General features: G+C 44.1%; 1 protein-coding gene across 1 annotated transcript in view; it reads left to right on the top strand.

The window, feature by feature from the left end:
• The first annotated feature begins 1,243 nt into the window (after positions 1 to 1,243).
• The window catches only part of LOC147683537 (kyphoscoliosis peptidase-like), a 341,732-nt gene continuing 327,327 nt past the window's right edge, over positions 1,244 to 15,648 (top strand). Inside the window, exons 1-2 of the mRNA XM_086942545.1 lie at positions 1,244 to 1,283; positions 2,125 to 2,207. Of these exons, the coding sequence (XP_086798671.1) occupies positions 1,244 to 1,283; positions 2,125 to 2,207 (123 nt within the window). The remainder of the gene's footprint in view (positions 1,284 to 2,124; positions 2,208 to 15,648) is intronic.

Genomic DNA, 15,648 nt, shown 5'->3' with positions numbered 1-15,648 from the left:
TTTTTACCTACATCTAGCCCTATATGTATTAATTTTTGATATACAATGGTGGTTGTTCTTTCTGTACTGTGCTTTTATGGTTTTTTATGATACAAAAATCGAATAAAGCAGATTTGATTTGATTTATTAAGGATATTCAAAACTATTTTATTAAAAAAATATGTTTACAAAAATAAAATAATATTTGATTTAGTGTAATAAAAATTTTATTTACTGTAATGTATTCTATATTTTCCTATGTGTTATTTTCATTGGCTGTCTTTATTGATTTATATGGGAACGTTTTGTGGTACCATTGGGTTGCAATCTGTGGTGCTTGAATTTTTTTTACAAGTCTGGTCTAGAGGATCTCTTAGCCTGTTTTGTCAGGCCTACTGTAGTAGATTAAAATTTGTAGTTTGTGAACTGCAATAGTCTTACTTTATGTGGGTGTGTGTTTTGTATTAGCTTGTCCCTCTACTTAAACCCTCCTTCAATTTCCCCTCTCCCCCGATTTAACAGTAACCATTCCCCATTTTCCAAAAACTCTGCTTCTGGCCCCCACACTTACTACTAAATCCTAGACCTATGTGTGGGATCTCGAACATTGAGGTAGAAATATGCCTATAGAAAAGATAAGAGGGTGTCAACAGGAAACTCTGACTTGAGGTTTGTGAATTGCATTTTGGAGTGCATAAAGTACTGCTCAATGATAATTTTGTGATTAGGCCCTGTATTTTTAGATGCTGTTAATACTCTGCCAGTGAATGGATGGAGGGGCTTCGAATGGGCTAAGTGGTCAAGATGGGCACGCAATAGCTATATTGCAGCTGATCAGTGGGACCAGCCTTAGGCATTTGACCAGTGTTAGTTGCGAGCACCAAGCTTTCAGGGACTTGTAGTATTGTTTTTTGTTTCATAATAATTTTTCAAACATTCAGGTATTTAGAATGGAGTTTGGCTAAAAAGACAATATTGACTGAAGGCGTCACACACAAGTCGGTTACTTTCCACTATCGTTATTACAAAGTTGTGAATTTCTCTACTATTGATAAAACGTACATCTTATTCTCATTACTGTTGGTGGTGCTTATCTTAGACTAATTAAATTGTCGTTTGTAGCTATTAGAACATAGGGCCTGATTTAGAGTTTTGGCAGACATCCTGACATTCGTCAGGGTGGCGAAGATCATTACCTCCACCATGCTGGCAGGACCACTGCCCACCATAATTAGAGATCTCTGCTGGTTTAGCTGAGTTCTCTATGCCTACAGAGAAAGTGGCACCAAGTGGCCCCTATGAAGGTACAGAGAATTTTCCCTCCACCATCATGTTTCATGTGGACATTCATCAAAGTGGGAGTTTGTTTTTGAAAAAAACAAAAAAACGTTGACCTGATACTCAGAGAGTTATCCGCCAGGGCAAGGGTGCCATTTTTGTTTTTTCTGTTCCGGATCTCCAGCCTTTCCCTGATGGCCTCCAACAGAAAAAAGTGCATCACACCATCTGCTCTAAACAGGGCGGAATGTTCGGATGTTCTTACAAAGTCAGCCCTTTCTCCTTCAGGCCAACGGTGTAGGATTTCTGCTTGCTGAATGAGAGGAGTCACTGCAGAAATAAACTTGATGGTAGATAAGACTGTAAGTAGGGGGGAGGAGCGACCATCAGTTTGGTGAACAGGGTACTCTGAAAAATTGTAGTAGAAGACCCTGTCTGCCAATCTCTAATCAGGCCCACAGTAACACCATTTTCTACAATGTAATCTATTTTGAGCTCTTGTCAATTAGCGGGAACTAACCAGAAGTAGTCCTATGAGCTAACATCTATGCACAGCCATTGTTGTACAGATATACGTCAGCCGAAAAATTAAACTTATATACTTGAATATCATTGTGTTACCATTGGGGCTAATATTGTCTTTTCTCTGCTGCCAAATGCCTACAATGTAGGTTTACCTCTCTGATTTGTACAGTATAGTTAATGGGTAAACAAGAATGGAGAGCTCTTGTTGGTCAACCAATCCAAGAATACTGAGGCTACTGTTACCCTTCATCTTTAGAATGTCCTTATTTTTTTCTTGCAGCCTTCAGCATCTGGTTATATATAGACTAATCCAGAGGGTAATATTTCTATGCTTGTTTGTAGCTTATCCATGGGATCGATCAAATTTGAAGTCTATGGCCATTGACCTGAAGAAATTTGAGAAATTGGATGCTTATGCTGCAAAGGTAATGGGCTTGTGATGGGTAGAAATTGGTAGGGCTGGAATCTTAAGTCTGGCTTTTGTTCATGCAATCATAGCTTTTTCTGCTCTTGTTTATCCTCTGTGTATTGTGCCAGACTTTTACATTGCTGTATGGATATGTTTTAAGGATTTGTGATTAGAAGTAGTTAAAGGTTTTTAGCTATGAAAACTATGTGACTGAAAGTGATATAAAGTTAATTTCATCAGAGTTAGTCATTTAGAGCCAAATTACTAGGTGCCTGGTTTTAGACACATCCAATAAAATCTGATCCTGAGGGGTTTGGAATTTATTGGTTGGAATATTTGTCACCTGTTAAGAAAAATTTCCCTTGCAGTGATGCATGCCATGCCGAATTTGTTGAATAGCCCACCAAAATCTGTATGTCCTATATTTTCAATTTTTTTTTCTACTTTTGAAATCTAGTTGATCTGACTTGCTAAAATTTGACGAAGGATGCACATTTGTATTGCACCCAATATGCACCAAGAGCAATAAAAACTGAAAAATTCATATTTCGAATATGTGCGGTGAGTTATTGGAAATTATCAGGGCACTCATAATAGGGATGTCAATGTAAATTAATTATGAATTAATTAATTTCAGGAATGGCATTTCATCTATGTCGCTTAGGCTAGTGTTCTATATAAAAGTATCAAACAAATATCCTATAGTTTTCTTTTAAGTGTGCTCCAACATGCCTGTATAAGAATACAGCACCAACCACCTGTGTGCCCGCTTTGCCAGAGCTTTTTTGTCTTCCACCCATCTTATACTCTGGATACATTTGTTCACTGTATTTTTAAAACACAACTTGGCTAATTGGAAGAGGCCAAAACTCCCCTAGGCCTAAGTTCTCGATTGATTTATCCAAGTATCTCTTGTAGCATGCCTTTCCTTTCTGCATGTTTATTTCCACCCATACACAGTAATTCAGAGTGTCATTTGTAGCCGTCCAAATCTTGTGACAGAATTTTAAAAAGTCCCCCCTACTGGCCACAGTTTGTTTAGCTTGGGAAAACTTAAGCCTTATTTGTGCTGGTGAGGCAGATCTGGGCAAATGAAATACACATTTGTACAATCTTGTCAAGAGGGTCTCCAGAAGCATCAACTCAGAAACTGCAGGTAGGAATTTTTACTTTACTGCAGCTAAAAGTGGGCTCAAGGTGGGGCCATGCAGTTTTTTAGAGAGGAGTATGATTGCAAAGATTAGGGATAAGGCTTTTCCTCAGATACTTTCCTTTTGTAGGACAAAGGACTCCTGTGCATCAAGGGTAAAAACCCAAGTATTTGTAGGTGAATACTTTTTCTATAGGGCAACCGTTGAGTAACCACTTGTCCTGTTTCGTGATGTGTACCGAAGAAAAAGCACCTTGGTCTTATTAAGCTTTATTTCTAAGGCTTTCCCCACAGTGTATATTCTATAATCTTGGTAATCAGTCTTTACAGGCCGGCTTTAGGGCTGTGCGACTTATGTGGCTGCACTGAGCGCTGGGAGGTGGAGGGGGCTTTTGACCTCAGGGGGGGGCGCTGTGTTTAGCAATATCTTATGATAGGAGAGATGAGGGGCACTTTTGAGGTGGTAGAGAGAGAGTCTGAGGAGGCGGCGATGGGACGATGGGGCGCCATAAGTGATTTTCGCACCTGGCGCCACTAGTGCTAAAGCCTGCCATGCACACTTATATCTAGCTCATCAGCAGTAGGTCGTCTGCATAAAGCAGCTTGGATATGGATCAACCGCTCAGGTTGGGTGCATAGGGGGCCATCATGTCAAGGTCAGCTAAAAGATCAGAGCTGTATAGATTAAACAGGGCAGCACAAACACACACCCCTGCACCAGTCCCATTGATGTTAGCACTTTCCTTGACAGGTGCCTTCCATCTGCTACCTTGGGGCCTGATTTAGATCTTGGGTGTCTTACCGCCATCCCGCGAGGATGGCTATCCCAAGTACTCCCTCAAGCTGATGGCTGTCTGCCTGCTGTCTTTAGATGTAGAGACTAGGGATAGAAGACAGCCGCAGCAATAGTATTCTTGCTGGCTCAAAGTACTCTGCTGCCGTCAGGCCAGTGGGATTGCACGAGACGATTTACATGTTCCTGCTGTGCTGGTGGTGTCCTGATGGAGTGAGGTACATCGTGGCATGGAGATAGGTAAGTACAACCTATTTCTACGTAAATACACTTGTCTTGTTTGTATGCAATCATATGTAGGCAATCTGTTTTGTCCCTTCATGTTACATATTGCATTCCACACACAAAACTCAAGCCTACAGCAATAGCAAACACATGATAAATAGTTACATTTTACAAGTAGTTTGCGTGCGGTCTCGGTGCCAACAGAGTCGTTTGGCATCATGCTGGATTCGGACCAGCAAAGAAGTGACCTGGACTATGGTGCACCAAAGTGGGATACCAAAAAACTGTGAGTTTTCACCCCTATTTCTTTGTTTCTGGCAACTTGAGCTTGGAGGTATCCCCGTCAAAGTTGTCTCGGCAGAAAGGCACTTTGTAACCCGGATGGCAGGAATCTTGATGGGACTCCATCCCAAAGCTGCTTTCAGCTTCGCCACTTTTAACATGGGAGTAGGAGTCTCGGCGGCGGCGGTGAGACCATGGCGGTCTTCACTCCAGTGCCCAGACAACAACTAAATCGGTCATGCAGACTACCAAGCTAGCGGGCAGGAAGACCACCAAAAAGGTGATGGCAGGACACGTTCTTCCAAGATCTAAATCAGTTTGTTGATCTTAATCCATTTTTTAGTGTACAACATCCTAATGGCCTTCAATATCCTCTGTTCAATTTAGCCCACAACTTTCCCTGTAGGACATCATCAAACGCAGCTTTGAAGCTTACAAAGCACATGAACAAGAGCACACAATAGTCACAAGATTTTCCATTAGGAGCCCAAATGCCATTAGATTTGTAAGGGTGCCTTGCTTCTTTGTGAACACTGTTTGGATCAATGGAACTCTTCCTGTGGTAGTTGCCCAATCAGAAAGGTCTTTTAATAATAGGGATAAAGTATTTTAATTCCACATCATCTAGTTGGGCTATAAGGCGGTAATTGCTTGGAGTGGAAGCCTTGCCACCTTTAAAAATAGACATTGCCAGCTTTCCAGAATTGTCCCTCCTTCTAAGATTTTTTTGAACATTGTTGTTAGATGCTTTGCCCAAACTGGTGAGCTGTATTTCAGCAGGGCTTGTGGTATACTGTTGGGTCCTGGTTCTCAGTTTGGATGAGAGCCCTCTATCACTCTTTTAATAGCTTCAGTTGAATATTGTAGCACATCAGGATTGATGAAAACAACATTTCCCGTGGATACTTCAAATATCACGTCTTCTGAGGTGTACCTGCTTCCCGGGTTCCCTGAGAAGTGAAGTTTAAGTTAATCCATCCATGTGGGCGCACTAATGTTGGTGTTATCAGTAGCATGATTTCCTCAGTGTGCTGCTGCCTCCATACCGGATGTAGTCGGTAGGGCCGCTGGGGGTGCTGACAGCGATCCTTGTCACCTTGACCTCATCATCCTACCCACTGCTCCTCTGCCGAGCCTGTGTTTGGAGAGTGGGCAGAGAGCTTGGTGTGGTCGCCAGCCAGAGCCCCGGCTACTAGCATGTGGACAGGATTGCTATGGAGCGGGGACGGCTTTCCCATGCCATCTCCTCCCACTGTAGCAGAATCTGCTTCCCAGTGTGTCCAGCGCTCATGAGTCACGCTCTGCTCCCTGCAGGGTGTACAGCTCCCCATGGAGCCTTAGGCTGTTCATGGTGGACACAGCTCCCACAGATGCACACGCTGTGTCCTGGGTGCGTACAAAGGTACGATCTGCACCTCTGAGGTTGTACACCCCCCAAAAGTGCGCCCTCTCTTCCGGAGAACAGACACATCCGAGAGGTGCACACTCCTCAATCTCATCAGATCCCTCCTTTGCAAGTGATCTCTGTGCACTGCGTACAAGATAGTCGACCACCACTCCGAGACTGGATTCCCGCGGCCCCAGCCTGGGCCAGTTGGCTGGTAATGTTGGAAGCTGAGTACGAGGGAGCCCAGTACTCTTTGGCGACATAGAGAGGGGGCGAGGAGCCTAAAAGGTGCTCTTCAGCAACGTGGGTCAGAGCCTGAAGGCAACTGGGTTGGGCTGCCCCTCCCCTCCACAACGTGTGCAATTCCAGCTGCTCAGGTCCGTAGATGGGGAAACAAAAGCCTACCACACTTACACTTGAAGGTGAGCCTCCCAACGCTTTAGACTTCTTTTTATTAAGAGCTATTGATGTACTGGACAAGAAGATTCAATCCGTTGAGCGCAGACTCTCCATGGGGGACTCGGGGGTACTACGCCATTTAAATGAGCCTTTACATAGTGAGCCTGTAGCGGTGACCACAGCTGACACCTCACACTCAATGCCAAAGCCAGCTCCTACTCGCTTAAAACCAGTGGTCGAAGTGGAAAAAAGTAGGGGAACTGTGGGCGGAGAAAAAGGGGGCGGGAATAACCCGAGGATTAGATCAGTGGGCGGGGTCAGAGGTGTGGCTAGAAATAGCAAAACATACCAATTTTGAGTGCGTTGGGTATTTCATTGACCAGTTATAGCTTGTAACGTTTTGAAGACAAGGACGGTGCACCAAGTAACAAAATTCAGAGAGACTCCAATTTTGCCAACATTAAGTCCTTTATTCTTTTCAATCTTTAAAAAGTCTCAGCCAACGCGCTTCGTTCCGTAGGAACTTCGTCAGGGTTCGGTAATCTCTTGACGTTCCAAAACGAAGGTAAAAAATAGGATATTCCAAATGTTTTCAGTCCTCGATCTCATCATTGTCCTTTTGTTCAAAAAAGCGACGAAAAAATGGTTCTCTGAGTTCAGATGCAATTCAAATAGCCCAGAATCCTCGCTCACGTACCTCTTGAGCAGTCTTTTATATAAAAAGACTGGCAAACTTATTCCTCAAGGATCAGAGGAGGTCCAAGTGGCCCATATACCTCTACGTTCAAAGATACACTTGGAAAAGCAGTATGTTTCGAGTTCGACCTCAGGTAATCCAAAGATGAATGATAAATATAATTGGGCCCGTAGTCCTTATCCAAAAGGCATATTTAACCCACTGTCAGAAATAGGAATGACGGCAACCGATATGATGGTTGTCCGTCGTCAAAAAGCAATGGGGCATGAATAACCCCCAGTTAAGACCAACTTATTAACGTTATTTGATTCAAACAATGGATACATATGTTTATTTGAGGTTTATTATATAAGATGTTTACATCAAAATACATTTACAATGTGGGACATGTTTCCAATCACAGAATGTCCCAAATACGCTTATAAGTGGAATCATAAGCCATTTGTCTCTGAGCCATGCAGTTTCTTTCATCAGCACTTCTTCTCCCTTTTTCGCATCATTTCTGAACATAAAATTCAGGTTTAAATTCTATGACAGGAGGCCCTACAATTTTTATGAACATTATAGAAGATATTTCTCCTTGTTCTGCCTTCCCTGGGAGGTGCAAGATTTTGACGCATTCCTAGTATTACAAGTCCCTGTAAATCTTTGATTGTGCCAAAAACCATGGGAGTTGCGAGGGAGACTTTTATTGTTGTAGGAAAACTACTAGGCTTACAGGGATCTCTGCAGTGATTTATGTGTTTTTAAGAGTGAGTCATTATGCTGCGCAGTTCTGCTGTTTTTTGTTAATGGGGCAGATTTTGCTGCATTCTCCGACGCAACACCCACAGCAACACCACCAGACAACGCAGTAGCTTGTGTTGCATTGCTCCATATTTATGAAGCTATTCAAAGACAGGCAAAGTGGCTTTACATGACTTTTAAATTATTACTTGAAGCTTTGCGTTGTGCATGTACCACGTTGCATGGTGCAAGCATGATGCAAGGCCCTTGTAATCATGCCCCTTAGTCTTGTGTGCATGCAAATTCTGCATTGCAAGTCCCTGTTGAGTTGCATTAGTACTGCTGAAACAAGGCCAATGTAGGTACCAATGAGTGAGGCAGATTGGCCTCAAGGGTCCTGGGACCTCAGTGACAAAGTCAGTGCTGCTCTAGGGTGTGCTTCTTCGTATGCCTGTCGACAAGACTGGAGGTGAACTTCAGTATGGATTGTGGTGGACAGGCCTTCAAGGTGAACTCACACTGGCCACTGGTAGGGACCACCTGCTGGTGCTAATAGACCAGAGCTTCAATGTTCTAGTAGGGCCTTCTAAGGTCTAATGGAGGACTGTGCTCCCTCAGGAGAGCGGTCTGATGAACTAGTCACGAAGGCTGGACCAGGTTCCCCAGGCCCAAATTCCGTAGCTCTGGCCATAGTGCCACATCCTATCCCCCCTAAACACCCTTCTACCCCACTGAGTGAAACTCACACTGTCTCCAGCTACCACCCAATTCAGCCCCGTAATAAACACCTGGATGTGACTCAATCCAAATTATGTACTGCCTGAAAAAAAGTAAAAACATTCTGGAAAAAGCAAACACTCATAGAGAATGCAGGATTACGTAAAGCGTGCAAAATATAAAGCAGGAACAACCTGTTACCTTAACTCTTTTACTCTCATTGTTCAGAAATCAATGAGTATTTTTTGTCTCAAACATTGAGGACAGGAATACAGGCTCCCGCTGTACATAAGTGTTAAACAGGGCTCAGAAGAGAAAGGGACACTTCAGGAGAATCAGATCTGACTCACGGAAACCCACAAGGGCTCCTTCATATTCATGTCAGTCAGCTAGTCGCTCAAACATAGTATAGTACATATGTATTCAAGTGTCCTGCAAAGGATACCTTTTGATTTGTACTGCTTGGCCAACTCTTCTACTCACAGAAAACAAGAGCGATCTTGACATTAAAAGGCACAATTATATTTTCATTCGGGAAATGACAAAAAGCAGTAACCCACTGAGCTATGCACATAAATTATTGCTCTTTGATATGCATGGTACAAGTTCTTTGCAGCAGGCATATTGACCCTCTGCGCTACCTTAGATGAGTCAAAACAGCCATTAGACAAACCCCCCCTCCATCTCTCTCCAGCAGGTACATCAATCACCAGAATTATCTTGGCACTTTTATTGTTGCCCGAAACCTGCTGAATATACAAGGAACTTTGCAGTGTTTTTAAAACTCTTGCACTGCTACAAAACCAGCCCCCACAAACTAAACCAGCCCCCTACCCTTCCAGTCGCCCTGGGAAACGCCTTATGCCTGGAATGGCCAGTCCGGCCTAGTTACTGTAAAGCCGTTTTCAATGCAATACTGCAGATATGTATGCTTATTTGATATAAACGTCACAAATCACTGTTAGTGTGAGACACAGATTCTTCCCGAATATCCTTTGAATTGGGTTCCTGCATGAATGATACACATGAGCAGTTTGGTACATAAAAGAAGGCCTCTGAGTAGACCTCTGAGGTAAGCACATTGATGTTATTTCTAAGGACCTTCACACAGGACCACTTGCCTTTTTGATCTTCCTGTAAAGTTCCTGCCTGTGCTTTACTGAGTGTAATCTTTTGGCAGATGTTTTAAAGTTTGCACCTTTAACATAAACTTTCTAACAAGCAATATAATAATTTGTTTTAACTTATAGACAATGTTGTACCTTTTTTAGGCCCATGCCGTACAGAATAGAAGTAAAGGCAGAATGCAATAATCTGTTCTGCAGTCCTGTGACATTGAGTCACTTTCAAAGCCGGAGAGATTTTGCTATTTGTAAACTCATTTACCAGTACATAGAAGCCTTAATACTATTGCAATTTCTACCAGTCATCTCTCATATGCAAAGGGGCCAATCAGTGACCAAATTAACCTGCAGTTTAGCTATTGATTCCAATTCTGGTTGACGCTTGACATTTTGGAAGCAAAAATTGAGAAGTATCGGCAATGGTTACTTTATGCAATAAATAATATGACATTTCTAAATGTTTTGTGTATTTCACAGAAACAAACAGCAATTTTTTAGAGGGCCCTATAAAATATGGGCTTAATCAGCATTAATCAATAACTGACCGCTGCAAACTACAGTTCGAGGGGCGACGCTGCGCCGAGGATTTTGCTTGCTGGCTGACCGGGATCAAGGACTCAAGTGCCCAGAGAACTGCGGGGGCCGCCACGAGACCGCCCCGCCCCTCCTCTCTGCACCGGGGGATAATTTAAACCTCTTGCGCCTCCCGCTCCACGGGAGACGCTGCGCCGAGGATTTTGCTTGCTGGCTGACCAGGAACAAGGACTCAAGTGCCCAGAGAGCTGCGGGGGCCGCCACGAGACCGCCCCGTCCCTCCTCTCTGCGGAAGTTCTTTGGGAAGCACCTGACTCCGCCACGAGGACGCGCGCCGGGCAAAGCCCGGGCCAAGGGCGGGCTCGTTTGAGCCCGTTAGAGGCCGGGAGAGGCTGGGCTGGGCCACCCCTCTAAGACCCCGGACTAAACGTCAAAACTACCTTGCCGGTAAGTGGGTCTTTTACATTTGAACCCAATACCTGATTAACTGTGAATACTCCCGCCCCACTAAATAGGAATCGCATTGACTATTTCAAAATGACAGCACGTGAAGGAAGAGGGAGGAAAGGAACAGGTTTGGGTTATGTAGCTGGTACTCTTGACCAGTTTATAACCAGGGCTTCATCTGTACTAGCACATGAGATTGCAATAACGGAAAGATGCCTGTCTTTGGATCCGGCATGTTCCAAACGCTCGTCCTTGGGAAGCATAATCAATGCTCGCACCCTGGAAAGGTCGTGCGACACTGTTGCTACTATGGAATTGCAGCTGGAGAATCCAGAAGCACATCAAGCCCCGACCCAAGCAGTTACTAATATGGAAGGAGATTCTTTGAATACCCGGGGGTAGCAAGGAGGAATTATGCAGACCCAAACTAGGAGCACAGTAGTTTGCGTGGCAGAAGTCCACAATGAACTCTCACAATCAATGGACGAAACAAAAGGCGAGGGCGGGAAGAGTAAAAGAGGGGGCAATCGGGAAGGACTGCAGCAAAAGGGAAAGAAAGCAAAGACTGCCAAGTCAACTAAACAGAGCAGGTCACCGCCCACAGCCACGCCAACAACTGAGGCCCCACAAGAGATTGTACCTATTGTAACTACCGCTGGAGCGGATTACACCGTAATCAACCTAGTGGGCCTAGAAGATATGCACCAGCAGAAATTAGGTGATCTCATATCATCACTATTGGGGCCACTAATGGATAAAATGACACTGATTGAAAACAGACTGGTGAAACTTGAGGGTCTGATAATGCCCACTCTAGGACGTACCGGAAATGATTCGGAGACTGGGGGCCGTGGAGGGGAAGGCGGGAGGGATCCTGTTGCCTGCTCTAGTGGGGAAATAGCCCCACTCACGGGTCCGGTCACTCGATCCGTGGGTCAAGAAAAGCTAAGGGGGATGCAGTGAGTAGAGGTCACATAGTACCCCAAAAGGAACGGGGTATAAGTAATGGCAAGGATAGTGCCACAGAGAAGCAGGAGACGAAGAATTTGTGTCCTCACCTAGACTTACCCCCCGAATGCACTCCCTATGTGGTCGTTTTGACTGGTGTGCCAGTATTGCGGGAGGGCATAATTAAATCCCATGAGGAACTAAAAAATAAAGTAACGCATTGGTTAAATGTAAACAGACCATTGCCTCAAAACACATGGTGTAAAATTCTCTCAGTAAGGAGAGTTAATTGGGTAGGAAGTAGGGAAAAAATACTAAAGGAGACTGTATCGTCATTAATTTCAACGACCCCAGAGTGGCGGAGCATGTTTGTTGGCGCGAAACCCACTTACTCTGCTTTCCATTACAAGTTTTTTAAGGGTGCCTCAAAATTAAGAGAGACAAGAGGTTCTGTGTAAAGACGTGGAGGATTGATATGGGATTAACGAACTATAATGAACTGTAATGAAGACTAATATGCCCTTTTCTTCTTTTTATTACTTCTTTTTACTTGTATAGATGATAATTATGTATGTATTATTGGTGTTTTTATCTGTAACTTTTATGGCGTTTTGCACAATACTGAATAAAGGAAAATATCTATCTATCTATCTATCTACAGTTCGAGCTTACCATTGCCCATTCTTTATTGGAACTTTGGAACATTTAATACATTTCTGCCATCTGTATGGTGCACGTTCTTTGCAGCAGGCATATTAATCCTGTGCACTACATTAGATGAGTCAAAACGCAAAACTGCCAATAAACAAAACTCCAGTCTCTCTCCAGCAGGAAGACAAACAACCAGAGATATCAATCTTAAGACTTTTATTGTTGCAGAAAAACGACTGGGTTTACAAGGAACTCTCCAGTGATTTGAATGTTTTTGAAAAGTGAGTCATTAAGCTGCACAGCTCTGCTGGTTTTGTTCCTGGGGGCCGATTTTGCAGCTCTGCTGCAAAACCGGGCCCCAATACAAAACCAGCCTCCCACCCCTCTGTCCCATGCCCTGTATGGTCTGTCTGACCGTAGGGCAAGGGCCTATTTTTTCATAGTCTGACTCTGGATGAGGTCCGAAAAGGGCTCTGGTGCTGGGGGGAGGGGGGATTGTTACAGAACTGGACATATTGTGCTACTTATATGCAATATATATATTTTTTAAGTAAACAGTATGTTTTTAAAAGATCACAATCCCTGAACACAGACAATGCAGTAGTACACATTTAATAAAATAAAATATGAAAAACAGTTGATAAGACTTTCAACGTTTTCTAGTTATTTAAAAAAAAATGCACCAGGTATTCTTTCATTTTCCCAACTTGATGTTTATTTGGGAGCCTGGAGTTCAGAAGCAGTCCAGGCTCCTCTTGCAGGTCCCAGTGCAGTGAAAAGAGCAGAGGTGTAAAGGAGGGGTAGGAGGACCTCGGGGCAGGCACGCAGAACAATTTCCAGGAGAGGCTGGTGGGGCTGGGTCAACTGTGGGTACAAGTTAGGGCCTCTTCTTCAGCAGCCACCCTCCTCCTATTTTCAAGTTCTGGCTGTGTAGAGAGAAGATTTACAGCAAGCAAAGAATTCCTCATTGAAGCCCTTTTCTTCTTTTCCAGGTGGCGTCCATCAGTCTGTCTGAGCCCGAAAATAAAGGGCAGAGGAGGTCAAGGGCGGTGCAGCCGAAGCATCCTAATGTGACTATTGTATTGGTCACAGTGGGGGCAGGGGGGTAGCATTCTCACTACATGAGGTGTGATCACAGCAGCAGCAGGGCCATCAGAGGTAGCAGTTTTCACGCTAATCTTTGACTAATAGCCCTGTCAGTGTCCCATGAGATCAAGCGGAACATATCTAACTTTCCTTTGGCTTCATTTCGTTTCGTCTGGGTTACAGCAATATCTCTGCGCATCCCTTTATGCTGCTGTGATATTTGATACATGTGATTCGCAGTTTAACAAGATTGTCATAATAAATGCTAATGCGATTTAAACAGGCAAATGAGGTTATTCCAATACAATACGTGGGGGCCTGCAATCTTTATAACAACCGATCTCTAATTTCCAGAGGTGAAGGGGGAAGAGGTCGGGGCACTGCAGAGGCCTTCCTCGATGAATACCACACCGGCTGAATGATAAAGATATAATTTCTAAGTAGGACTATTCCTTCCATCCCGGGACGCTTTTTCAAAACAAAGAAGTAGGGGAACGGACTGTAATCATTTTTAAAAGTAGGGGCACACCATGCCCTTCCGATCCCGCTCACTTCTACCACAGCTTAAAACACTTAGTTCCCCACACAGAAAGTATTATACTTTCACCCCTGGTACCTTCAGAACCACCCTCAAAGAGCAAAAAGAGGGGGAGTGTAACCAAGCCAAACTAACAGAACCGAGGCTAATACAGCGACTCTCTATTTAACAGGGGAAGGCCCAACTCATTCCAACTCGTCGGCTCAAGTAGTAGAGGCACCTATTCCCAATGATCCAAATCCTGCATCTTAGTGCCCTCCCACCCCACTAACTGTATTAATAACCTGGGCCCTACGAGAGAGGACAATAGTGGAAGGCCTATATACTCTTACTTAGGAGACATGACAGCAGGGACCCATGTAACCCTAGTTCAACCTCCAATGCAGCCATTTAATCACTTACCCCTTCACCCACCTTTTGCCTTAATGCCCCACGGTTCCAGGGGATATCCAAGGGTCCGTCATTGCCACTAACAAACCCTGAGAGAATGCAGCAGAAAGAGGGGGCGAAATAGACAACCATATGAAGCTGGGCCTTCCCCCAGGAGCTTGTCCTTATGTTATAGTTCTGGCAAATGTTCCAAAACTACACAGTAATCAATTGGAAACTGCAGACCAATTGATGTCAAAAGCATGCTATTGGATTAGTAAACATGTAGGGGGGCGGGGGGTGATATTGCCCCGAATTCTAATGGCAATAAGGGTGGGCTGGGTGGGGGACTCGTACCAACTGGTTCAGTAACTGTTTCATTGGCTTCCAATAGGGCTGAGATCCAGGGCCGGACTGGCCGTTTCCGGCACCGGGCAATCCCCCGGTCGGCCGCAAGGGTGGGGGCCGGTATTGGGCCGGTTTTGGTTCCCAATCCAGCCCTGCCATGATCACTCACCCCAATATTTGCGCCACCGCTGGGCTTTTTTCATAAACCAGTCAGGACCAGCCCCTGGGGACAAGATCCTGCGGCCCCTCTCAGTCTCCCCCACCCTGAGCCCCAATCCCTTTTAACGGGACAACCCTTTATCTCCTTTCCCACCCATAACCGATTTAATGTATTTACAGACTTAGAGGTCTGCGACTGACAGAGGACGAACATGGATGACCCCCACTCCAGTTCAAAGTCGCATTCTATCAGGATCAGAAAGCCCCAAGCCACCAATTGCATTATGTGATCAGACCAATCACGTCAAATGAATTGTTTGAAATATTTCTGGTTTGAGTTCCAAGCTGTCTGACCCTGATTGGTTAAAAATTGACAGACTTGATCTGTCTTTAAGAAACATGGGAAACTGGGCCAAATAATCTAGAAGGTTATTGCTCTTTCTACACCTTAGCCCTTCCGACTAAATCAGGTCGCTCCAGGGGAGGGATCCTAACTCTGAAAAAAAAGTCTGGTAGTCTTGTCATACTATAATGTTTCCCCTATTATCACCTACTACATTTAAAAGAACCAGGTGGTAACACAGTCCTACTACAAAATATTTCTAATAATAACTTCTTTGGTGATATGAAGGCAGTTGTTGACCAGTTAGAAGGGAAAATCATTGTACTTTTTAACACTCCAAAACATATTCCGAACATCGTATGGGTGGGAATTTTAATGTGCACTGCTGTCATGTCTTAAACTTAACAGCTTGTGGTTTAATCGATGAGGCAGGTGAGTCTTTATCCCATTTCACACATAACCATTATGGAGACGCCCTGAATAGATTACTTGTGATTAATAATCTAGAGATTCAGAATCCTATTGATTTAAGCG

This window comes from Lissotriton vulgaris, chromosome 11 (genome assembly GCF_964263255.1).
Source record: "Lissotriton vulgaris chromosome 11, aLisVul1.2, whole genome shotgun sequence".
In the NCBI taxonomy this organism is placed as follows: domain Eukaryota; kingdom Metazoa; phylum Chordata; class Amphibia; order Caudata; family Salamandridae; genus Lissotriton; species Lissotriton vulgaris.
This window is presented reverse-complemented; position numbering and strand designations above follow the sequence as displayed.